This window comes from Zalophus californianus, chromosome 10 (assembly GCF_009762305.2).
Source record: "Zalophus californianus isolate mZalCal1 chromosome 10, mZalCal1.pri.v2, whole genome shotgun sequence".
Classification (NCBI taxonomy): Eukaryota; Metazoa; Chordata; class Mammalia; order Carnivora; family Otariidae; genus Zalophus; species Zalophus californianus.
In genome coordinates, this window is record NC_045604.1 from 64,204,940 (window position 1) to 64,231,183 (window position 26,244).

The 26,244-nt window shown below is 41.4% G+C and overlaps 2 protein-coding genes across 6 annotated transcripts in view; one reads left to right on the forward strand and one right to left on the reverse strand.

Annotated features, from left to right (window-relative positions):
• The first annotated feature begins 2,441 nt into the window (after nt 1-2,441).
• Nucleotides 2,442-26,244, forward strand: part of EFCAB2 (EF-hand calcium binding domain 2) — a 115,401-nt gene continuing 91,598 nt past the window's right edge. The window contains exons 1-2 of one of the 5 annotated variants that reach the window (XM_027612209.2): nt 2,442-4,141; nt 7,614-7,759. Coding sequence is in view for 2 of the 5 variants with exons in the window: in XM_027612208.1 (XP_027468009.1) it covers nt 4,415-4,955 (541 nt within the window). In the remaining 3 variants the exon portion in view is untranslated. Of the gene's footprint in view, nt 4,142-4,381; nt 4,956-7,613; nt 7,760-26,244 lie in introns of those variants that run through there. The other 4 variants (XM_027612211.2, XM_027612212.1, XR_003523131.2 and 1 more) reach the window with 4 other exon arrangements.
• On the reverse strand, nt 16,180-17,250 carry LOC118355998 (40S ribosomal protein SA). Its single transcript, XM_035722098.1, has one exon. It carries the CDS (start codon nt 17,152-17,154, stop codon nt 16,267-16,269), a length of 888 nt encoding a protein of 295 aa, XP_035577991.1. The 5' UTR covers nt 17,155-17,250; the 3' UTR covers nt 16,180-16,266.

Below are 26,244 nucleotides of genomic sequence, written 5' to 3' on the forward strand. Positions count from 1 at the left end.
TATTTATTTATTCATGAGAGACAGAGAGAGAGAGAGAGGGGCAGAGGGAGAAGCAGGCTCCCAAGGAGCAGGGAGCCCGATGCAGGACCCGATCCCAGGACTCTGGGATCATGACCTGAGCCGAAGGCAGACGCTTAACCATCTGAGCCACCCAGGCGCCCAGCCTCATAAGGATTAAGAGATAATGTATACAAAGTAATTAGAAGAGTTATTCTTATTGCTATGACTGTAATGAAACCAAACCGTTATTCTGTTGTATTCTGATGAGGTTTTCGTTTTGAGATCCCAGGGTAAGGCTACTCACCTATAGGTAGGGATAGTATCTTGAAGGGCTGGACTTTTTTTTTTTTATGATTTTATTAAGTAATCTCTACAGCCAGTGCGGGGCTCAAACTCACCACCTCAAGATCAAGAGTTGCGTGCTCTACCAACTGAGCCAGCCAGGCGCCCCAGGGCTGGACCTTCTTGATGTTAATCATCTAGGGAGGTGTTGTAACTTTCTTTAGGAAACTGGAATTAGACAAACCAGGGAAGCAACTGCCTTTCTATCATTTCCTGGGTCTAGAGCTCAAGGAGTCGAGATATGCTTAAAGCCACTCCTGCTTGAGGTTTAAAAATGGGAAGGTGGAAACCAGGAAGGGGCAGCACACTGAAGATGCCAAGCTCTATCATGTAGACTACATATGTCACGCAGGGAGCAGATTCTCGTAGTGAAGGGTGTGAGGCCTGGAATCAGACCACCTCCTGTTGTGTAGGAAAGCACTGGAAAAGCAAACTCTCCCAGGAGAAGCTGAATCTCAGGAAAGAAGTTGGAGTTCGACTTCTGAGGGCTCCTTCCTACATGGAAGTGGGGGTTTATCTCAAAGAATGTGGATTTCCTTGCAAGTGCTCCAAACTCCCAGGGAGTTTGGACATTGCCATTTCTATTTTTCTGAGTTAACAGAGTTTTTGTTTTGTTTTTAAAGATTTTATTTACTTGACAGAAAGAGAGAGAGAGACCAGCAGTGAGGGGGGAGGGCCGAGGGAAAGGGAGACGCAGACTCCCTGCTAAGCAGGGAGCCCAGGACCCTGAGATCCTGACCTGGGCCAAAGGCAGACCACTTAACTGACTGAGCCACCCAGGCGCCCCCTGAGTTAACCGTTTTATTTATTTTACTTTTTATTTTTTAAAAGGATTGTATTTATTTGAGAGAGAGAGAGATCAGAGAGAGGAACAAGCAGACTCGCGCTGAGCACAGAGCCCCACTGGGGGCTGGATCCCAAGACGCTAAGCTCATGACCTGAGCCAAAAGTAAGAGTCAGCCGCTTAACTGACTGAACCACCCAGGTGCCACAAGTTAATGGAGTTTTAAAGAGATGAAATAAATGACTTGCCTAGGATCATGTCAGTCCATGGCAATGCCCAAGGAAAATCGAGTTTTTGTTTTTTTTTAATTATTCCTAATCCAAGGTTTCAATTATCCCCAGAATAGGAAAGTAGATGTGGTATAAAGATTTTTTTGACTTATTTTGCCTTACTCACACCACTTATCCTTTCCATTTCAGCCACATCTTAGGTAACTGAGTCAATTGTATTCAGAAGAAATATCTGTGTCCCCTCACCGGCATGGAACCGGCGCCTGTGTGAACAGATTTAACTCACTATAAATTCAAACACGCAAAAGGACATAACCTGTACATATCCATCTGGCCCCACTATCAATAATCAAGCATGTCATTGTCTAAAACTATGCCCTTGTTTTTTTTTTTTTTTAATAGGCTAGTAGTTTGATTTAGCCCTAAGATTGTATAATGTCTGAGTGGGACCAAAAATAATTTTCCAGTTTGGAATTTCAGAAAAACTCATGAAAAATGACTCTGAGAATAAGTGAAAGACCGCTTGAGTGGCATACAGTATTACATAGTTACTCAAAGCCATAGTTAAAAAACAAATATATCCTAAAGGGAAAAAATGGTTGTGGTTAGTCTGCTGTTGTCCAAAACAAGCTAATATTTTAAAAGAATTAAAATTGTAACATAATTAGAAGTCAGTTTTCCACAACCAAAGAAAAGTGGAAAGTCAGGTCAGGTAGCATAACACAGATAATTACTCATTGGCATTGTGGGCCTCTATTTTGTCATTTGGATACCCACTTTTTTTTCACTTTGTGTTTTCCAGAATAATGATACACTTTTATGTGTATCAGCTAATTAATTGAAAAATATGTATTAATCTCCTAATACGTGTCCCAAATTAGGCAAGGTACTGTGGATACACGTAAAAGATTTATATGATCAGGCTTCTGTCTTCAAACCTAACTGGAGGGGAGGGGTTAATTAATATACACTGTTTTACTCATCCCAATTTAGAGAAACAGTATTGTCTTAAATCTGCTGTAGGAATTCAGAGAAGTAGAGATTAATATGGTTTGGAATAATTTAAATAATCAATTCAAGTCAGTGACAAGACTAACTCCAGTTTAATTTTTATTATTTCAGACACAAGAACTGAAAAATTGTTGTAGGCACTGGGGATATGGGGACAAAGTGTTTCCTGTCCTCAAGAGCTTACAATACAAATATACAAAGTCATTGCAAATCAATGGAAGAGGCTCTAGAATATGAGTTCTGGACCACAGAGGAGGAGGTTGATCCGGAAAGCTTAAGTTTCAAGGAGTAGGTGACCTTCAAGGAGGTCACTGACAACTGGGAGGGAGCAGACGCGTGTCTGTGGGAGGGTGAATGTTGGGGCCGGGAGTGGGGGGGGCGGGGGGGGGGAGGCATTCCAGAAAAAGGAAACTGCAAACAGCCTCAAGGCACAGTGAGTGAGAAGTCAACCTGAGCCCAGAGCTGAGGTTTTCCTACGTTTATTTCAAAGCCCTTCATTATCTGTATGCAAAGAGGGCGTCTTTAAAAACAAACTACTAGACTATAATGACTACGAAATTTAAATATTATGTGAACGCTAATGATTACTCTCCCGTATTCTGGGAAGTCCAGAATTTACTGTAAACAACCGTATTCATTTTATGTAAGTACCTATCCTCTAACAGAAGCCATTTTGCGATGATTCAATAGTTTCGCATCAATTTCAAAGAGAATGCGGGTAATAGCACCAAATGAGTATATTCTATAGAAAAAATAGTTATTTTAATTAAAAACAGTTTGCTTTCGGGCTTACTGAGCGATTACAGGAACAGAATAAAAGGAGCATGACAAGTATGTTAAGAAAATCAGCACATACTAGTACCTTGTACTCTGAAGGCTTCAACATTTAGTTAACAGTTCATACATTTTCACATAACGTCCTTTAAGCTAGCACGCGAATGCACTTAAAAATCATCCAAGATTAGCTTTAAAATCTTATATTCGTTTGAACCACAAAATTCAAAAAATCATTTCAGAAAGAAAACGTTCTAGTAGAACGAGCTTATCCTTAAGCCGAGACAAAAATCTAACATCCTGCGACAGCTGCCAAGTTGCAGAAACGCGGGAGGTACAACTTCTCCGTAGTAACCTTAGCTGGAGGTCACGTCAAACCTCACGAGCTAGGACATTTAACGTCGGTGTCGAGGCGGCCGGGCGGGCACGTCTCCGTTGCCATGAGAACCTTCCAGTTTGTGTCAGCAACTGCCGCCTTGACGACGCCGTGTTTGCTCGGCGGCCCCGAGCTCGCGCCGCCGCCGCCCGCCCCGGGGGTGCCGGCTGGGGTGCCCCCCGCGCCCGCCCGGCGTCCCGGCCTCCGGGGCAGCCGCGAGGTCCGACCCCGGCTCTCCGGCCGCGTTTTCAAGTCCGTAGTGAAAAACCCGCGCGGCGCCACGTCGTAGCCACGGGCAGGGAGGGCGCCGGGCCTGCGAGTCCCCACGCGGGTCAGGAGGGAAGGCAAGGCCTGGGGCTCTGCCACTCCCTCGTCCCCCAAGGCCGGAGTGGGCCGGGAGGGGGAGGGGACGGGGACGCGTCTGGGGGGAGGGGCGGGCGCGCGCTCGGAGCCTTCCCCCGCTCCCCAGCCCCCGCCCTGGGGGTTCGGAGCCGCCGGTGCCCCAGGCCAGACTCGCGCGGGGGCTGGAGGGGCAAGGACGCCGCGTCCTAGGGTGACGCCAGGCATCTCCCGGGCGACGGCTCCGCAACAAGATGGCGGACGATAAAGAAAGGGAAGGCACAGGTAAGAGCCGCCCGCCGCGACCCGGGCCCGCATTGGCGCGCCGGGCGGGGTGGGCCGCCCTCCAATGGAGTCTGCCCCGCGGGGAGAGGGCCCACAGGGCAGGGGACCACTGACGCGCCCTGCAGCGGAGGCCGCCCTCTCCGGCGCCCGCAGCCTCCCAGCCCACGCCTGAGCCCCGCCCCCTCCCTCCTCTTGTCCCCACCCTCCTTCCCCTCCCCCACCGCCCCCCTCCTCGGGAGAAGCGAGCCGCGGCTCCACCGGGCGAGGCCGATAATGGCGTCCCTGTTCGCGGCCGCCGGCACCCCACCTCCACGGCTTCGCCCCGGCCTCTGTGCCGCAGGCGCCACGCCGGCGGCTGCCGGGCTGCGGGCACCCGGGGCGGCCCGGGGGAGGGACCGGCTCTGGCCGCCCGCGTCCGGCGGACTCTCGGGCCGCGCCGAAGCCCCGCCCGGCGGGAACGCGCCCGCCGCCTCCATTTTGCCTGTTCGGTGGGGACGTGAGGAGACGTGGGGGGACGGTCTCCGGCTCGCGGGCGCCCCCTCCGCGCCTGCAGCCTCGGAAACGCGCGCCCGTGGGGGGCTGGTCGGAGCACCCGCGCTCGGCCGCGTGAGGAGGGCCGGAGAGCAGCCCGGAGGCGGCGGCTGGGCTGCGGGCGCGCCGGCGGAACCCTGGCCATCCAAGTTGAGCGGCGACCCTGGACGTTGTGCCGGTGCCAACCCGAGCCTCGGGCCCCTTCCTCGGTCGCTCAAAAGTAACACTCTGTGTATGTGTGCTCACTGGCACAGTCGTGTAAAAAACCGGTCAAACCGTCGAGGTAAACATCTTAGAACTGAAAGTATACTCCGTTCCTGTTTCCTCTCTGGGGTACTGCAAACACCGTCACGTGGGACTTTTCTCAGCCTGCAGCCAAGTGTAATCGACTTAACACTTACAAGTGCAGACACCAGCCCCGAGGGAGTCAGTCACTTGTTTGGCAAAAATCACAGAAAATCGGCGGAGAAACAGTGGAAACTGTGCCAAAGATCTACCTGTGGTTAAGAGTAATACTATTTGATTTATTTATAGGACTGTTAGTCTGAAGAGTCGGAAGTGTGTTCTAGATGTTACCTTTACTAAGATGGCCTAATTTTTTTATTGTGCGGTCTTAAAAAGTACACCTGAAGGAAGTGATTACTTCTTTTTAAAGTCTAATTTTAAAGGGTTTTATTTTTAGTTTTTTGAGTTTATTTTTGTTTTTTTTAGTAGTCTCTACACCCAGTGTGGGGCTGAACCTCTCGGACGGGAGATCAAGAGTCATATGCTCTTCGAACTGAGCCAGCCAGGCGCCGCTTTAAGACAAATTTTAAAACTCCCCCAGAAAACCAGATGATTTAGTTGTTATTATTTACAAAAAAAAAAAAGAAATCATTAGCAAATAAGTTAACGTTAATTATGGATATATATATTTTTAAGATTAGGTCAGCACGAGAATGCACTGGATCATGTTGCAAATACAATTTTTCTTTACTTGAAAAATAGCTTTTCTGATTTTTCAGTTTTCAAAAATACTTTTCTACTTAGAATTCAGAGGAAGAAACAGTTCTGTTCGTAAGTATAGAAGTAATGACAAAAGCTGGATGTCATTCATTCCGTTGGCATATATTTAATGCCTATGGAAGGTGTTCTGATTAGGTGAGAATTTTGAAGGATGCAAAGGTGAAAAGAGCTATCTTCTTTCAAGAAAGGTGAGATCAGTAAAGGAGGTAAGACATCCATGGAGAGGAGAGAACAGTTAGCTGGGCTGGGCAGCCTGTTGGCCAGACCTGTTTCCAGGTGTGTTATATCCCCTTCTGGTCTGTGGACAGCAGCCTGAGCATCCCTGGGAGCTTATCAGAAATGAAGAATCTCAGTCCCTGCCCCTGACCTGCTGAATCAGTCTGCATTTTAGCAGATCTGTAGGTGATCCAGATGCATATTAAAGTTTGAGAAGCCGTGTTATGTGGCATGTTTTATTTATTAACAGTTTTTTTTAAGATTTTATTAATTTATTTGGCAGAGACAGCAAGAGAGGGAACACAAGCAGGGGGAGTGGGAGAGGGAGAAGCAGGCTTCCCACTGAGCAGGGAGCCCGATGTGGGGCTTGATCCCAGGACCCTGGGATCATGACCTGAGCTGAAGGCAGATGCGTAACGACTGAGCCACCCAGGCGCCCCTATTCTTAACAATTTTATGAGTTGATTATATTGCAGTTGGTAGGACATGATGAAATGACACCATGTTGCCTGAGGGTAAACTAGCAACTCCTTTGGCAGTTATCATCTTCGTATGGACATAACTGCACTCCTGTATTTGATTCTCAGCTCTGAAGTTTGAGAAATTACACCTAACCAGTTAATCAGAATTGATCAAAGCTTAGGGGTTTCACACAAGCTAACTAATTAATTACGAATTCCATAGGGGTATGTTGATACTTTAACCAGAAAGCTGATCTCAGCAATGTAGTATTTTGTTTTATGAGTATTAAGCTTTTGGTGAGGGTGAATTTATATTTCAAAAAGGTCCTTGATGAGCATGGAATCACACAAAAGAAAGGATAGTTTTGGAGGATATATCCAGTACCCTGTTAGCTTTAAGAGGAAAGGGACCATTTTCTTTTTTCTTTTTTTAAATTTTTTATTTACATTTAATTTGGTTAACATATAGTGTATTATTAGTTTCAGGGGTAGAGTTTAGTGATTCATCAGTTTCATATAACACCCAGTACTCATTAGATATAATGAGTCCTCCTTAATGCCCATCATGCAGTTACCCCATCCTGCCACCCACCTCCCCTCCAGCAACCCTCAGTTTGTTCCCTACAGTTAAGAGTGTCTTATGTCTTGCCTCTGTTTTTTATTTTTTCTCCCCTTCCCCTATGTTCATCTGTTTTATTTCTTAAATTCCGCATGAGTGAAATCATAGGATATTTGTCTTTCTCTGACTTATTTTGCTTAGCATGATACCCTCTAGTTCCATCCATGTTGTTGCAAATGGCAAGATTTCATTCTTTTTGATGGCTGAGTAGTAATCCATTGTGTGTGTGTGTGTGTGTGTGTGTGTGTGTGTGTGTGTGTGTCTGTCTGTATACACCACATCTTTATCCATTCATCTGTCTATGGACATCTGGGCTATTTCCATATTTTGGCTATTGTGGACATTGCTGCTATAAGGAAAGGGACCATTTTCTGATCTGTTACACTCAATGTCTTGAGGAGGTGCTCAGTACTTGGTAGGAACTCAATAATTGAATTTGGAATATTTGAATTAATTAAAGATGTTTATGTTTTAGCTAAAACATTACTTGCTATTTCCTAAAAATCTATTCTATACCCAAAAGTACATATACTATTTTTAGTGTTTTTTTTTTTTTCTCATTCTTACAGGTAAGCAGTATGCTTCTATTACTTCTGGTTCAACAAACATCTTTTTTAAAAGATTTGTTTGTTTATTTCAGAGAGAGAGAGAGAAAGAGAGAAGGGAGGGGCAGAGAGAATCTCAAGCAGACTCCCCATGCTGAGCTCGATTACACAACCCAGACCCATGAGATCATGACCTGAGCTGATACCAGGAGTCGATCACTCAACTGACTGAGCCATTCAGGTACCCCCTCAACAAGCATTTTTTGAGAGCCAAAGTATTCACTGGCCTGTCTTTAAAAAACAACAATTATAAAAATCCCCTTTATAGAAATGTACATATATTTTATTTTATTTTTAAAGATTTTATTTATCTGAGGCAGAGAGCACAAGTGGGCAGGGGAGTCAGAGGGAGAGGGAGAAGCAGACTCCCTGCTGAGCAGGGAACCCAATGTGGGACTCGATCCCAGGACACAGATCATAACCTGAGCTGAAGGCAGGTGCTTAAAGGACAGCCACCCAGGCGCCACCCCCGCCTTTTTTAAAAAAAGATTTTCATATATTTTGAATAGTTCATCTTTAATCTTCAGATTTTTTAAAGTTATAAAGGAAGATTAAGCTTCTGGATTTATATCATATCTAGCTCTTCAACATTTAGGGATTAATCTTGGTAAAAGTACTGAGAACCTTGGTAATAAAAATTAACTATGACAGGCTATTATGTTCTATTTATAATAGTTTCCTATAAGATTATATACACTGAAGTTCTCTTCCTTTGTAGCATTTTTGTGCTTTAACATAAATTATTTTTTCTTAGGGATGGGTGGGTGGCTCAGTCGGTTAAGCATCTTCCTTTGGCTCAGGATCCCAGGGTCCTGGGATTGAGTTTGCTTCAGGCTCCTTGTGCATCAGGCTCCTTGCTCAGCAGGGAGCCTGCTTCTCCCTCTGCCTCTGCCTGCCCCTCCCCCTGCTTGTGCTTGCTCTGGTCTCTGACAAATAAATAAATAAAATCTTAAAAAAAAATTTATTTTTTCCTAGATTAAAAAATGCGTATAGTTATGTTAGCTAACAAAGAAAGGAATTTAAATTTTATTTTTTATTTATTTTTTATTTTTAAATATTTTATTTATTTATTTGACAGAGAGAGACACAGAGAGAGAGAGGGAACACAAGCAGGGGGAGTGGGAGAGGGAAAAGCAGGTTTCCCGCGGACCAGGGAGCCGGATGTGGGGCTCGATCCCAGGACCCTGGGACCATGACCTGAGCCAAAGGCAGATGCTTAATGACTGAACCACCCAGGCGCCCCAGGAATTTAAATTTTAGAATCAAGTTAATTTTAAAGAGTTAATTTTGTTTTACTGAAAGAATGTTTGAAATGGGATAGCAAAAATTGTTTTTGAAGTTCTATTATTTCTCCCAAGTTTGCTCAGCCAGAACATTTTTTTCCTTTTCCTTCTGTTTAGTTTTGTTTAAATAGAGAATCAACGCAATTATTGATTCTTTGAATCTTTTAATCTTATTGTTTCTATCTCCTCGAGAATTTTACATAGGACTGCAAGGAACTTCTGTTTGTAATTAGAATCATGTCTAGGAAACAAACTGCTTAGGAATAAAATCCTCTAACTTTTGGCAGGCCAAAGGAACTTTGTCAGTTTTTTTTAGTAAGCCTCAGATACTTAAAGCTTGCTTAGGATTTACTATTTTTGTATAAAAATATTGTTCATTTCTTTGCATTACTTGGTAAAGTGCCTCCAATTCAACTATCAACTCCTACTAAATGGTAGAGGTTTTACAACTTTTTGTTTGTTTATTTCTTTGTATTGTGCCATTCCTCTGAAAACCCAATATTTGAAAATCTAAGGTAAAAAACAAACTATAGGTGGATATTACTTTTTAACAAGGGAACTATTGATAGTACAGGGTATACTATGGAGTAGTAGAAAAGTGGAGTAAGACCTCAATTTCCCCAAGCTCTGTCTGATCTTAGCCAAGATGCTAGACCATAGGAGCCTCCAGTTCCTCAAATGTAAAGTGGGAAAGATTTTACCTACTTCATAATGTTGGTATAATGGAGATGGTGTCGTCTTACTCATCTTTATATCCCCCAGCACCCACCATGATGCCTGGCAGTAAAGAAATGCTGAATAAATAGAAAGGGAAGTGCTTGGCACATTCTAGGAGATAAGTAGCTATTAGTATATGTGTGGCATGGAATCTAGGAGTTAAGAAAAACTTAAATCTAAGTCTTACCAATTGTCGATCACACGTGATGCATTCACGCCTATTTTGGGGGCCATTTAATAGTTTTCTCCTTGTTTTAGATGGATAACAATCTAGGTAGAGACTAACTGAAGAAGAAAACTAACTTACCGACAACTTATTTCCTCGAATTCAGAATAAAACTTGGAGAAAAATTGGACTGAAATTTATCTTTGTACTTACCTATAAAAATCGGTCAAGAAAATTCATACTTGAAAAAGTCAAATGGACAATGAGATAGCACTTCACACCCATTAGAAAAATTAGTGTTGGTGAGGTGTGGAGAAATCGGAGCCCTTGTGTGCTGTTGATGGGCATGTAAAATGGTACAGCTGCTGTGGAAAATAATATGGCAGTTCCTCAAAAATTCAGATATTGAATTACCATATGATCCAGCAAATCTACATCTGGCTTTATACCCAAAATAACTGAAAGCAGGAACTTGAATAACTATTTGTACACCCATGTTCATAGCAGTATTAGCCACAGTAGTCAAAAGGTAGAAGCAACTCAAGTGTCCATCAGTGGATGGTTAAACAAAATGCAGTGTAATCATACACTGCAATATTATTCGTCTTTAAAAAGGAAAGAAATTCTGACTTAATGCTACCACAAGGCTGAATCTTGAAGATTCATGGGATCATGACCTGAGCCAAAGGCAGATGCTGAACCTACTGAGCCACCCAGGCACCCCAATTTATTTATTTTAGATAGAGCAAGGGTGAGTTGGGCTTGGAAGGGGAAAGGGAAGGGACAGAGGGGGAGGAATAGGGACAAGCAGACTCCGCAATGATCGCAGAGCTGAAGCAGGGCTGGATTGGATTACCAGATCACAACGTGGGTTGAAATCAAGAGTCCAACACTCAACCGGAAAGTCTCACAATTTTAATGTCATTTCTCCAAAAGCTTTAAAATCCTAAATATCCTAAATATAAAAACTATTTTTATATATAGTTTTAAAGATTTTATTTATTTATTTGACAGAGAGATAGAGCCAGAGAGCACAAGCAGAGGAAATGGCAGAGGGAGAGGGAGAAGCAGGCTCTGCACTGAGCAGGGAGCCCGATGCGGGACTTGATCCCAGGACCCTGGGATCATGACCTGAGCCGAAGGCAGATGCCTAACCATCTGAGCCACCCAGGCGCCCACTATTTTTATATTTTAAAATCCGTACACTAACTATAAATTATTCTTACCCATTTGTGAACACATGTTTACTACATCCTATACCTGACAGTGCTTTGTAAACCTCTAGTATGTGTTTTATAGATACTAAGAGTGTAATAAAATAACTTATTTTTTAAATGCGGCAATAAATTTGGACTCTAAAACCTGGGCTTGAATTTGCATACTGCTTTTTTTCAGATTTTACTTGGGTGTGTCACTTAATTTCTCTGAACTTCAGTTCAAAGAGTTCCCAGTCTAATAAGCACTAAATTCTGAAGTGGGCACTGGATGAAATGCTTTTACGTGAATTAGGTCATTTAATCCTTCCAACAAACCTATGTGATAGATGCCTCTGTTAATATCCTTTTTACAAATGAAGAAACGGGCTCAGTTTCAGCCACAACAGGTTAAGAGTTTGGGAAGTCATCACTTCTATCACTATAAACTGGAAGAAACACTTGGTAATTTTGGCAAATTGCTGGAGGCTACGTGAAATACCGAGTGTGAGAAACTCCCTGGGAGCCTGTAGTCCTAGGAGATGCCTCACATACTCTTGGGTTTTGCTTCCAGGAAACCTACCGGGTCACCTGGTAAAGAGCCAAGAAAGACCCCATGTTGCTCTAGCAGGGGGAGGGGGAAGGTAAACATTTTGAAATCTCCTCAGAGCATTCCGCATAACAAAGACCTACACTCCAGGTGGAAAATCTCATCTGAGGGGAGCGGGAGAAGCTAAAAAACACTTGTGAAGGTCACAGCCCAGAGACAAGTCCAGTAAAAGACTAAAGTTTGAATATGAGGTAGAATGCTTCCCTTTACTTACACTTTACCACCACATCACAGAGTTGTAGTACAATAATAGTGGATTACAGCTGAAATGTGTGTGGTACACACTATTTAAGGAGGAGTCCTTAGAGGAATCTGGCACCCACAGCTATAGCAAACATTAAACACAGCCCTATTCTTAGCCAAATTGTTATGAAGCCTCTTGACTGACTGTCTTAGTTCCTATTACTTGAATGTTACATCTGGCTTTCAACAAAAAATTAGAAGGCATGCAAAAAGCAAAAACACCATCTGAGATCAAGTAAGCATAAGAACTAAACTCAGATCTGCGATACATATCTTGGAATTATCAGATTGGGATTTAAAAGAACTATGAATAATGTGTTTAGGGCTTTAATGGAAAAAGACAACATTCAAGAACAAATGGGTAGTATAAGCAGAGACATGAAACTCTGAAGGAATCAAAGGGAAATGTTAGAAATCCAATGCAGTGGAACAGAAGAAAACCTTTGATGGGTCCATCAGTAGACTCAACATTTCTGAGGAAAGAATGATAGAACTTGAAGATTTCAATAGAAACTTCCGAAGCTGAAATGCAAAGAGAAAAAAGAATGAAACAAAAAAACAGCATCCGAGAGCTGTGGGACAATTTCAAAAGGTGTAAAACCCACACAATTGGAATACCAGAGGGAAAAGAATGAAAGAATGGAGCAGAAGAAATGTTTGTAGCGGTAATGGACAATTTTTTTCCCCAAATGTCCCGAGACACACCAAAGCAGATCCAGGAAGTTAAGAGAACACCAAACAGGGTAAAGAGCAAAATATCTATGCCTGGGCGTATCCTAGTCAAACTGCAGAAAACCAAAGACAACAAGAAAATCTGGAAAGAAGCCAGAGGAAAACAATCACCTTACCTGGACTTTGTCAGAAACCATGGAAGCCAGGTCAGAGTGGAGTGAAATAGTTGAAGTGTTGAAAGATGAGACCAAGTTATTTTTTAAATAATCAATATTGAGTAAGATACCATCCAAGGTCACTAGCTACATGGTGGAGCAAGGGCTCCATTCAAGTCTGACTCCAAAGCCAATGTCCTTAGCCTCTGTGCCTCACATAGAGAAGTCAAGTGGAAATTTATATAAGGAAGAAAATAAATAAAGATAAAATTCATCCATCATCTCATTATCTAGAGCAGTACTCAAACTTAAGTGAGCATCACAATCACAGAGAGGGGTTGTTAAAACATAGATTGCTAAGCCCCCAGGCCAGAATTTCTAAAGCAGAGGTCTGGGGTGGGAGTGTGAGAATTTGTGTTTCTACCAAGTTACCATAGGATGGGGCTGCTGTTAAAAACCATTGATCCACAATCTAGAATAAAGTTTGCCATTTTAACATTTCTTTCCAGATTATTTTTCTTGGCAGATTTGTTTTTCGTTTGTTTCATATAGTTTATATTGTATATAGTTTTATATTTAACTTTTTCACTTACTGTTATAAGCACTTTCCCATGTCATAAGTGTCTCTCAAACACATCATTTATAATAGCAGCATTCATCATTATTTATGGAACATATTTAGTTAAGCTTTCCCTGACTGTTGGCTGTTTAGCTTGTTTCCAAATTTTCTGTGCTATAAATAATGCTGCAGTCAGTGTTGGTCTACAAAGATCTTTTGATCTTTGATCAGCTTTGATCCCCATCCTCTACCCGCTTTGGGAAAATAATTTCACTTAATCTCACCTCTGTTGGTTCTAACCAGGTACTAACAGAGGTAACTAATTTCTAAATTCTATGAGTACCTTGTGATCCTTTTATACTAATTAATTCTTTTTCAATTTTTTGTAATCAAAGGCACGTAATTGCCAGAGTTTATGATCAGTGAAAGATATGTATTTGTTTGTCTATCCTATTGTAGTAGAAACTCCATGAAGTCAAGAGACTGTTTCATTTACTGCTGAATCCCTGGAATTTAGGACAGTGTGGAGGATGTAGTAGTCACTGTAAATATTTGTTGAATGAATGAATGAACCAGGAGTAACACATTGAGTAAAGAAATTTAATGTCACCCTTCATGGTCTCATTATGGGTAAATGTATTTTTCAGTTAACCTTTAAAAAAATATTGAAAATAGCTCGGAGCTACCCCCATTACATTTGGAAAGGCACTCAGACTGAAACATATTTAATCTAACCTCATAAAAAGCTAGAATGACACTTCCACTTCACCATGGTGATTGAGCACACATGTTTATTTTTACCCTTCTTGAAACCCCACTAGAATGACAGTAAAGGACTTAAAAAAGGCATAGACCTACAAGGGTAGGGAGAGTGGGAGAGGAGATAATAGCAGTTTGTAAAGACATTAGAAGAAGAGAATAAAAAAAGGTTAGAAGAGGGCATAATAAATTATTTTTTTAAAGATTTTATTTATTTATTCATAAGAGACAGAGAGAGGCAGAGGGAGAAGCAGGCTCCCCCCTGAGCAGGGAGCCCGATGCGGGACTCGATCCCAGGACCCTGGGATCATGACCTGACCAAAGGCAGACGCTTAACCATCTGAGCCACCCAGGCGCCCCGGGCATAATAAATTATTAAATGGATGGACGAGTGGCCACTAGCCTAGCAGAACCAAAGGAAAGAAAAGTAAGTCTATAGAGGAAGGAGCCAAAAAGGAACAAACCAAGTGGAGCTGTAGGACCCTGGGGAGGCTCAGGATTGGCAGCAGCAACCATCACTGAAGGCATGTGTGAGGCTAATTATGGGAGGTTTGGATTGAAGCCCTAGGCAAGTGGTTGGATCTCGCATCCCTTGGAATAACCAGGTGATCACTTCCCTTCCACCCATGCAGGAGACTCTCTGATTATTTTTTTTAGAGAGGTAGGGGTGGGCAGAGGGAGAAGGAGAGAGAAAATCTTAAGCAGGCTCTCTGCTCAGCACGGAGCCGGGCACGGGGCCCAGTCTCATGACCCTGAGATAATGACCTGAGCAGAAATCAAGATCAGATACTCAACCAACTGAGCCAGCCAGGTGCCCCTCTCTGATGACTTCAAATCAGAGAGACAGGATTTAGGGATGCCAGCACTGTGGATGGTAGGGGGTGATGTGCCATCATTATTATTATTTACCATGTTTGATATAGTAGCTGAAATATTATTAAAGTTTGTGTGAAACTCAGTTATCATCAGATAGATTAAATCTTCTGAATAGAACCCAAGATAATAAACCTGAAAAGTAGTATGTCGAATAGGTTGTCAAAGAGATGGGGATTTGAAATTCTCAGATTTGTACTGATGATTACGTTATAAAGTAGTTTAAGTACTAAAAACTTCAAAAGAAAAGTGAAAGGGAATCCAGAGATTAAAAAACTTCAAGAGAAATCAGTAAATAAGATGGAATTTCATATGAAACTGGGATATAATCAAATGAGAGGGAATTATCTCAAATATGGCCTCAGTTTCAGTGACTTCGATCTGTTATACTTTGGCTGCACACCTCCATAGCTAAACCGGAGACCGCCATAATCTAGAATTGTGACGCCTTTGACATCTTAAATTCTTGGACGGTATCTTATTCAATATTGATTATTTAAAAAATAACTTTGTAATTTTTTGAAATAATTCAAACTTGGTGAAAAATTGCAAAAATAGCACAAAGAATACCCACATTCCCTTTACCCAAATTCAGAAATTTCAACATTTTGCCACATTTTTATCAGTCTCTCATATATACTATAATAATGTATGTTGTGATATACATTGTAATATCTGTATGATAATGTTATATATATGTGTATTTTTTACTTGAAACTTTTGAGAATATGTTACATACCATTGTGAAACTTTATCCCTTAATACTTTGGTGTGTATTTTCTAGGAACAAAGGTAGCCTGTTCTGTAAAATCTCTACAAAGTTTAACATAGACACCATATTTTCATCGAATTCTACAGTCCACATCCCAATTTTGTCCATTGCCCCAGCAGTCAAGGGTGCCTGCACTAACATTACCCCTCCACTACAGGTTTGGTCCGGATCACATACTGCACTGACTCTCAGGCCTCTAGTCTCTCATCTAGACCAGTCCATCAGTCTCTCTTTGTCTATCCTGGCCCTGATTGCTTCAGAAAGGGTTTGGGTCATCTGCATGGCTTCATGATCTCATCTCTCTAATCCCCTCAGCTCCCTATTCACTCTGCAAACCTTTTCACTTCCTATATGGCAGAGAAGGTATAAGCCATAAGATAGAAATTCTCTCAATTTCCTGACACATACACATTTATCTGTATCTACTGGATTGTGAAAGCCTCCGAAATGGTTTACTTGTTTTCATTTCCCATACTGAAAATCTGGTTATCTGGTTATGAATCCTCTACCTAAAACCCTGTAATGTTTTCCCATTGCCTCAGGACAGACTAAACTCTAACAGAGTAGACTAGGATATTTTGTTTCTCCAGGTCCTTTTCTTTTTTTTTTTTTTTCACAAACTGTTTATTTTCCGTCAACCTTTTACATTTCTATTTCCATTTTGTGTGCCTTTGTGGAAGACCAGCTTAAGACCACTCAGTGGTTGTTCCTACCCATTCAGTGGCCTGAGCAGTGGGAGCTGCAGACCAGTCTTCAGTGGCCGGCTGGGCGCTCCAGTCTTCAGTAGGGAACTGCTGAATAGGCACCGAGGGCACCTGCACGCCTTCAGACCAGTCTGCGACTTCAGGCTGAGTAGCAGTGAACTCAGGAGCTGGAGCTGTCCATTCACCCTGAAATTCCTCCTTGGTCACAGCCTTTTCAGCAGCGGCCTGCTCTTCCTTTTCAATCTCTTCAGGATCTCTGTAGAAGTAGAGATCAGGCATGACCTCCCATGGGTGTTCTCGGGAAATGGTGCCACGCATGCGCAGAACTTCCCTGGCCAGCATCCACCACATTAGACCCACTGAGTGAGCTCCCTTGTTGTTGCAAGGGATGGCAATGTCCACATAGCGCAGAGGAGAGTCTGTGTTACACAGAGCAATGGTAGGCAGGTTAACATAGGACGCCTCTGTAAGAGGCTGGTGGTCTGCCCTGGGATCAGTAACCACCAGAAGTCTCGGCTCCCGGAAGGCTGCCTGGATCTGGTTAGTGAAGGTTCCAGGAGTGAAGCGGCCGGCAATAGGAGTGGCTCCAGTAGCAGCAGCAAATTTCAGCACAGCTCGCTGGCCAGTATTCCTGGACGATATGACACTGACATCAGCTGGGTTTTCAATGGCAACAATGGCACGAGCTGCCAGCAGAAGCTTCTCCCAGGTTCTCTTCAGATTTATGATGTAGATACCATCACTTTTCCTTTTGTAGATGTACTGTTCCATTTGAAAGTCAAGGTTGGTGCCACCTAAATGGGTTCCTGCTGCAAGGAATTTGAGGACATCCTCCTCCTTCATTTGCAGGACATCAAGGGCTCCGGACATTGTGAAAGTTTCCCTTTAAGTTACGACGGGAACGCAAAACAACGCCGTATGGACCCTTCCCCGGGTAGCTCGGAAAGGGCCAGGTCCTTTTCTGATCACATGTCTGGCACCACCCTCCACGCGTTCTACACTTCTTCATAATGAACAGTTTGTTGTTCCCATCATGGCAGTGGTAGGCCTGTGCACATGTTTCCTCATCGTGGGCTTCATTTAATAAATTGTGTCGCTTCGTGGCTAAGAATATGAACTCTAGGAGCATCTGGGTGGCTCAGTTGCTTGATTTTGGGTCATGGGATTGAGCCCCGAGTCAGGCTCTCTGGGGAATCTACTTGAGATTCTCTCTCTCTCCTCCTCTCCCTGCCCAGCTTGCTCTTGCTCTCTCTCTCAAAATGAATGGATAAATCTTTAAAAACAAACAAACAAAACCATGAAGTCTATAGTAAATCTTTACTGATTCAAATTCTAACTCTGCCACTTAAGAGCCGGGTAACTTCTGGGTAGGTACTGATCTATTCTAATTTCTTCACAAGTCAACTGAGTAAAGTGGAACCTACCTCATATGGTGGCAAAGCATGTAGCAGAGAGCTTCACGTATAGTAAGAACTCTATACGTGTTTTATCAATCATTACTTTCCATGTCAGGCTCTGTGCTCTACATTGGGGGAAGAATTAGATGTGGGCCTTGCCCTCTTAGAGACGATATTACTGTAGAGGAAAGACCTATAATAACATAATTATTTAACTGCATTTGGGATAAGTATGTCAAAAAAGTTCAGGGTTCCAGAAGAGGGACACTTAATTTTTTCTTCAGGGGCTTTGAGTGTGGCAGTCCCTCTTACTAGTTTTCAGCAAAAGGAATGCAAATTCAAGAGGCCGAAGCAATAAAGGAGCCTGGCTTATTAGAGGCATTGAATGAAGGCCAGGGTAGCTGGAATGGAGTCACGTGGTGAGGAGTGATGGGAACTGAGGTTTGCAGAGTAGGCTGAGGCCAGGCCTATTTGATGCCCAGGTTGGAGGGGAGTGGGTGCTAACCTCTATTAAAGAGGAAAAGGAAGCCATTAAAGCATTTTAAACAGGGAGATTATACATTTGGTTTATGTTTTTAAAAGGCCACTTGCTAGGGCGCCTGGGTGGCTCAGTCCATTCAACGCCTGCCTTGGGCTCAGGTCATGATTTCAGAGTCCTGGGATCGCTCCAGTGTCAGGCTCCCTGCTCAGCGGGGAGTCTGCTTCTCCCTCTCCCTCTGCCCCTCCCCACTGCTTGTGCGTGCTCTCTCTCTCTCTCAAATAAATAAATAAAACCGTTAAAAAAATAAATAAATAAAAGGTCCCTTGCCTGTACTCTGGCAGATGGGAGCAGAGGACAGTGGTGGTGCTTTGGACTAGGTGACAGCAGAGGCAATGACAAAGGTTTTAGAGTCTAAAGATTTTTAATTTCTTTGTATTGGTTGTTGAGATTTGGAGGACAGAGTTATGGGTGAATTAGCACCTCCTCATTTCAACTTCTGACTCCTTCTGATGTCTACCTTAGACTGGATGCCCCCTTGTGCTTACCTAGTACTGTGCTGAGCGCTTGCCCCCAGTGTTAGCACATCTACTGCTAGTTTGCTGTAGCTGGTTTGTTTTCCTTTTAAATTGGAACATATTTGTAGTAGACGGTCAATAAACATTTCCTAAGGGCGCCTGTGTGGCTAAGTCAGATTAAGCGTCTGCCTTCGGCTCAGGTCGTGATCCCAGGGTCCTGGGATCGAGTCCTGCATGGGGCTCCCTGCTCAGCGGGAAGTTCGCTTCTCCCTCTGCCCCTCACCCCGCTCATGCTCTCTCTCTCTCAAATAAATAAATAAAATCTTAAAAAAAAATACGGTAAAAAAACATTTGCTAAATGAAAGCTAGATGAGTAAATACAGTATGACAGTTTTAAGCCAGGTGTTTTAGTGGTATAGTGTCTTTGGATCAAGTTGATTATAAAATAAGAATTCAGTAAGAACTACTCCCTCCCCTCCTCAAAAAAAAAAAAAAAGGACAAATTGGGTTCTTGACTTTTTAAAGACAGAGTATCTCTGGAATAGGTATGGCAGTACCTGAGACAAACAGAACAATAATGTTATTTGTGCTTCTTGTTAATTAACCTTAGGGGCATTTCTTTACCTACTTTGCTGTATGTTTTATACAGTTCTCATGGTAAGGATTCCTCTTGGGACTTATTATTTCATGTTAATTTCTGTAGCTGGGGCTTTGAGCACCTGGTTAAATATTTAAGTATGTATAAGACATCTTAGGTTTAGGAAAGAACTGAGCTGTACTATTTGTTTATAACTCCACTTTATAGAGACACCTGGCTGGTTCAGTCATTAGAGTGTGTGACTCTTGATCTTGGGGTTATGAGTTCAAGTCCCACTTAACAAACAAACAAAATACTCTGCTCTATAACCTTAAGTGATATGACTTTTATTTTGGTTATGACAGCTCCTTCTGTATTTATTATCATTAGTTTCTTTTTTTGAAATTAAATGTAACTTTTTTTTTCTTTCTATGGTTTGATTTTAATTTGGTACGATAGCTAATTTTTAGCGTTTGCATTCCCATTGCTGAAAAGCAAATACAATGTCAAATCGTTGGCGTTGGTAGTGTCTAATATGGAATTTTTTAAAATTAATTTTTTAATTTTAATTCCCGTATAGTTAATATACGGTGTTATCTTATCTTCTGGTGTACAATATAGTGATTCAGCACTTCCATACATCACCCTGTGCTCATCACAAGTGCCCTCCTTAATCCCCATCGCCTGGTTCCCCCATCCCCCCACCCACCTCCTCTCTGGTAATCATCAGTGTGTTCTCTATAGTTAAGGTCTGTTTCTTGATTTCTCTCTCTCTCTCTCTCTCTCGTTTTTCCTTTGCTCATTTGTTTTGTTTCTTATATTCCACATATGAGTGAAATCATATGGTATTTGTCTTTCTCTGACTTATTTCGCTTAGCATCATACTCTCTATCTTCATTATGTTGTTGCAAATAGCAAGATTTCATGCTTTTTAATGGCTGAATAATATGCCATTGTACATATTCCATATATATATATACATATATACATATATATACATCTTTATTCATTTATTGATGGACACTTGAGCTACTTCCGTAGTTTGGCTATTATAAATAATGCTGCAGTAAACATAGGGGTGCATGTCTCCCTTTGAATTAGTGTTTCTGTATTTTTTGGGTAAATACCCAGTAGCTTAATTACTGTGTTGTAGGGTAGTTCTATTTACTAACTTTTTAAAAGAACCTCCATACTGTTTTCCAGAGTGGCTGCACCAGTTTGCAGTCCCATGAACAGAGTATGAGAGTTCCTTTTGCTTCACATCCTTGCCAACACCTATTGTTTCTTGTGTTGTTGATTTTATTTTATTTATTTATTTTTAAAAGATTTTATTTATTCAGTTGACACAGAGAGAGAGAGCACAAGCAGGGGGAGCAGTGGAGGGAGAGGGAGAAGCAGACTCCCCTCTGAGCAGGGAGCCCAATGCAGGATTGATCCCAGGACCCTGAGATCAGGACCCAAGCCGAAGGCAGTCGCTTAACCGACTGAGCCACCCAGGCGTCCCTGTGTTGTTGATTTTAGCCATTCTGATAGATGTGAGGTGATACCTCATTGTAGTTTTGATTTGCTTTTCTCTGATGGTGTGTGATGTTGAACATCTTTTCATGTGTCTGTTGTCCATCTGGATGTCTTCTTTGGAGAAATGTTTGTTCATGTCTTCTGCCCATATTTAATTGAATTCTATTTTTTGGGTGTTGAGTGGTATCAGTTCTTTATATATTTTGGATACTAACCCTTTATCAGATATGTCATTTGCAAATATCTTCTCCCATTCACTAGGTTGTCTTTTAGTTTTGTTGATTGCTTCCTTCATGGTGCAGAAGCTTTTTATTTTGATGAAGCCCCAATAGTTTATTTTTGCCTTTATTTTCCTTGCCTCAGGAGGCATATCTAGAAAAATGTTGCTACAGCCAATGCCGGAGAGATTATTGCCTATGTTCTCTTCTAGGATTTTTATGGTTTCTAGGTTTTATGGTTTACATTTAGGTCCTTAATCCATTCTGAGTTTATTTTTGTGTACAGTGTAAGAAGGTGGTCCAGTTTCATTCTTTTGCAAGTTGCTGTCCAGTTTTCCCAACACCATTTATTGAAGAGACTGTCTTTTTCCCATTGAATATTCTTTCCTCCTTTGTTGAAGATTAATTGACCATGTAATTGTGGGTTTATTTCTGGGCTCTTTATTCTGTTCCATTGATCTATGTGTCTGTTTTTGTGCCAGTTCCATACTATTTTGATAACTACAGCTTTGTAATATAACTTCAAACCTCAAATTGTGATACCTCCAGTTTTGTTTTTCTTTTTCAAGATTGCTTTTGCTATTTGGGGTCTTCTGTGGTTCCATACACATTTTAGGACTGTTTGTTCTAGTTCTGTGAAAAATGCTGTTGGTATTTTGATAGGGATGGCATTAAATATGTAGATTGTTTTGGGTAGTATAGACATTTTAACAATATTTGTTCTTCTAATCCATGGGCATGGAATGTCTTTCCATAGTTTGTGTCCTCTTCAATTTCTTTCACCATTTTTTAAAAATTTTATTTATGGGGCGCCTGGGTGGCTCAGTCGTTAAGCGTCTGCCTTTGGCTCAGGTCATGATCCCAGGGTCCTGGGATCGAGCCCCGCATCCGGCTCCCTGCTCAGCGGGGAGCCTGCTTCTCCCTCTCCCAGCTATTCCACCTGCTTGTGTTTCCTCTCTTGCTGTGTCTCTCAAATTTATTTATTTGTCAGAGAGAGGGAACACACAAGCAGGGGGAATAGCAGGCAGAGAGAGAAGCAGCCTCCCCCCTGAGCAAGGAGCCCAACATGGGACTCAATCCCAGGATGCTGGTATCATGACCTGAGCCGAAGGCAAATGCTTAACTGACTGAGCCACCCAGGTGTCCTTCTTTCATCAATGTTTTATAGTTTTCTGAGTACAGGTCTTTCACCTCTTTGGTTAGGTTTATTCCTAGGTATCTTACTGGTTTGGGTGCATTGTAAATGGGATTGTTTTCTTAATTTCTCTTTTTATTGCTTCTTTGGTAGTGTATAGAAATGCAACAGATTTCTGCACATTGATTTTGTAGCCTGCAACTTAACTGAATTCATTTATCAGTTCTAGTAGTTCTTTGGTGGAGTCTTTAGGGTTTTCTTTATATATATAGTATCACGTCATCTGCAAATAGTGAAAGTTTTACTTCTTCCTTACCAATTTGGATGCCTTTTATTTCTTTTTGTTGGTAACACCTAATATGGGATTAAATAGAAAAAGGAATTACTATCTAATGTCTTAACTTGCCTCTAACTGCAATTTCACCAAATAAAATGCATTTTATATTATATTGATATATTAATTTAGCTATATTTCTTTTATAATAAACAAGTCTTCTGTATGTTTATGTAACCTAATGGAGTAGAGACAACTAAAAAATATAAAGAATGTATTTTTAAAGGAGTATAAAACATACATTTTTATTTAATATTTTAAGAAAGATGATTTATTTAACCCAATACAAGAATTATAGTATTAAAATATATGTAGTATTATATAGTGATCACTATAATAATATATAGTATTATAGTGAAATATCAACAGATTCCAATATGGTTTATGACTTCATGGAAACTAATGCTAATAATTCTGTGTGAAATTAAATTTTTGCCAATTTTCTCTTTCTATATATGTTTCATGTGAGTGAGTAATAGAAAACTTAGTTTCTTTCAATTAAGAAATCAATCCCATTTAAATTGCACCAAAAACCATAAGATACCTAGGAATAAACCTAACCAAAGAGGTAAAGGATCTGTACTCTAAAAACTACAGAACACTTATGAAAGAAACTGAGGAAGATGCAAAGAGATGGAAAAACATTCCATGCTCATGGATCAAAAGAATAATAAACGTTTTTTTTTAAAGATTTTATTTATTTATTTGAGATAGAGAGTGAGAGTGAGTGAGCACAAGTGGGTTGGGGGCAAAGTGAGGGAGAAGTAGACTCTTCAGTGATCAGGGAGCTCAATGTGGGGCTCCATTCCAGGACCCTAGGATCATGACCTGAGCTGAAGGCAGACACTTAACCAACTAAGCCACCCAGATGCCCCAAGAATAAACATTGTTAAAATGTGTATGCTACCCAGAGCAATCTACACATTCAGTGCAATCCCTATCAAAATACCATCGACATTTTTCACAGAGCTGGAACAAACAATCCTAAACTTTGTGTGGAAACAGAAAAGACCCTGAATAGCCAGGGGAATGTTGAAAAAGAAAACCAAAGCTGGGGGCACCACAATGCCTGACTTCAAGCTATATTACAAAACTGTAATCATCAAGACAGCATGATACTGGCACAAAGACAGACACATAGATCAGTGGAACAGAATAGAGAGCCCAGAAATGGACCCTCAACTCTATGGTCAACTAATCTTCAACAAAGCAGGGAAGCATATTCAATGGAAAGAAGACAGTCCTTTCAATAAATGGTGCTGGGAAAATTGGACAGCCAAATGCAGAATGAAACTGGTCCATTCTCTTACACCATACACAAAAATAAACTAAAAATGGATTAAAGACCTAAATGTGAGACAGTAATCCATCAAAATCCTAGAGGAGAACACAGGCAGTAACCTCTTCGACCTTGGCCGCAGCAGCTTCTTTCAAGACATGTCTCCAAAGACAAGGGAAACAAAAGAAAAAACAAACTAGCGGGACTTCATCAAGATAAAAAGCTTCTGCACATCAAAGGAAACAGTCAACAAAACTAAAAGGCAACCTACGGAATAGGAGAAGATATTTGCAAATGACATATCAGATAAAGGGCTGTTATCCAAGATCTATAAGGAACTTAACAAACTCAACACCCCCAAAACAAATAATCCAGTCAAGAAATGGGCAGAAGACACTAACAGACATTTCTCCAAAGAAGACATACAAATGGCCAACAGACACATGAAAAAGTGCTCCACATCCCTTGGCATCAGGGAAATCCAAATCAAAACCACAATGAGATACCACTTTACACCAGTCAGAATGGCTAAAATTAACAAGACAGGAAACAACAAATGTTGGCAAAGATGTAGAGAAAGGGGAACCCTCTTATACTGTTTGTGGGAATGCAAGCTGGTGTAGCCACTCTGGAAAACAGTATGGAGGTTCCTCAAAAAGTTAAAAATAGAGCTACCCTATGACCCAACAATGTATGAAAAGAAGGGGCACCTGCACCCCAATGTTCATAGCAGCAATGTCCACAATAGCCAAACTGTGGAAGGAGCCAAGATGTCCTTCAACAGATGGATAGATAAAGATGTAGTTCATATATAAAATGGAATATTACTCAGACATCAGAAAGGATGAATACCTACCATTTACATCGACGTGGATGGAACTGGAGGGTATTATGCTAAGTGAAATAAGTCAATCTGAGAAAGACAATTATATAGTTTCATTCATATGTGGAATATAAGAAATAGCGCAGAGGATTATAGGGGAAGGGAGGGAAAACTGATTGGGATGAAATCAGGGAGACAAACCACGAGAGACTCTTGACTCTGGGAAACAAAATGAGGGTTGCAGAAGGGGAGGTGGTGAGGGGATGGGATAACTGGGTGATGGGCATTAAGGAGGGCACGTGATGTGATGACCACTGGATGTTATAGGCAACTGATGAATTATTGAACACTACATCTGAACCTAATGATGTACTATATGTGGGCTAATTGAATTTAAATAAAAAAAACTTAGTTTCTCTCAATCAAATCTGTAAACCTTACTTTCCTGAGATACTAAGCAACTTCCCCAAATTAGAAAAACTTAGAAATGATAATGGGTAACTTTGATTGAATATTACTAGAGTTCCGATAGTACATTTCAAAATAACCTTGTGAGATAAATATTCTTGATATTCTCCTTTTTACAGGTGAGAAAAACGGAATATCTGAGCAGTTAGGTAACTTTCAAAAGGTTACAATGCTAATAAGTGGTGCATTTGTTCTTTAAACCAGCTGGCTCTAGAGTGTATGATCTCAACCACACTGTGCTGCAATTTAGAAGTGGTGGCAAAATTTGTTCAAAGTAAGGTGTTAACAAGTTTTTTTTTTTTTTTTTTTTAATTAACTAAAGCCTATGCTGTAGGGCCCCTGGGTGGCTCAGTCAGTTAAGCCTCTGCCTTTGGCTCAGGTCATGATCCCAGGGTACTGGGATCGAGTCCCACGTCGGGCTTCCTGCTCAGTGGGGAGTCTGCTTCTCCCTCTGTTTGCCACTCCCCGTGCTTGTGCTCACTCTCTCCTCTCTCTCTCTGACAAATAAATAAAATCTTAAAAAAAAAAAGCCTATACTTTATTCAAGTTTCCTTAATTTTTACCTAATGTCCCTTTTCTGTTCCAGGATACCGTTTGGGATACTACATTACATTTAGTTGTCTCCTTAGGCTCCACTTGGCTGTGGCAGTTTCTCAGACTCTTCTTGTTTTTGACAGTTTTGAGGATTAGTGGTCCACTGTTTTGTAGAATGCTGCTCTATTGGAATTTGTATAATGTTTTTCTCATGATTAAATCAGGGTTATGGGATTTGGGGAGGAAAACCACAGAGGTAAAGTGCCATTTCCCTAACATTGCATCAAGAGTACAGAGTCTCAGTTTATGTCACTGTTGATATTTACCTGGATCATTTGGCTGAGGTAAGTGTTTGTCAGGTTTTTCCACTGTAAAGATACTCTTTTTTCCTCCTTCCCCTACTGTAGTCTTTGGAAGGAAGTCACTACGCAAAGCTCATACTTAAAGAGTGGGGAGTTTTGCTCTGCCTCCTTGAGGGTAGAGAATTTACATAAATTATTTGGAATCATTCTGCACAAGAGATTTGTCTCATTTATTTATTTGTTTACTCGATCATTGGATATTTATATATATAATATATATATATATATATACAGTATAGACTCATGGATATTTATTTTATACTCTGGGTTATAATCCAGTACTACTTTATTTTGTTGCTCAAATTGTCCCAGTTTTGGC

Excerpts from the sequence above, each read along its gene's own strand:
- LOC118355998 (XM_035722098.1), bottom strand. The coding sequence starts at position 17,154 with ATGTCCGGAGCCCTTGATGTCCTGCAAATGAAGGAGGAGGATGTCCTC.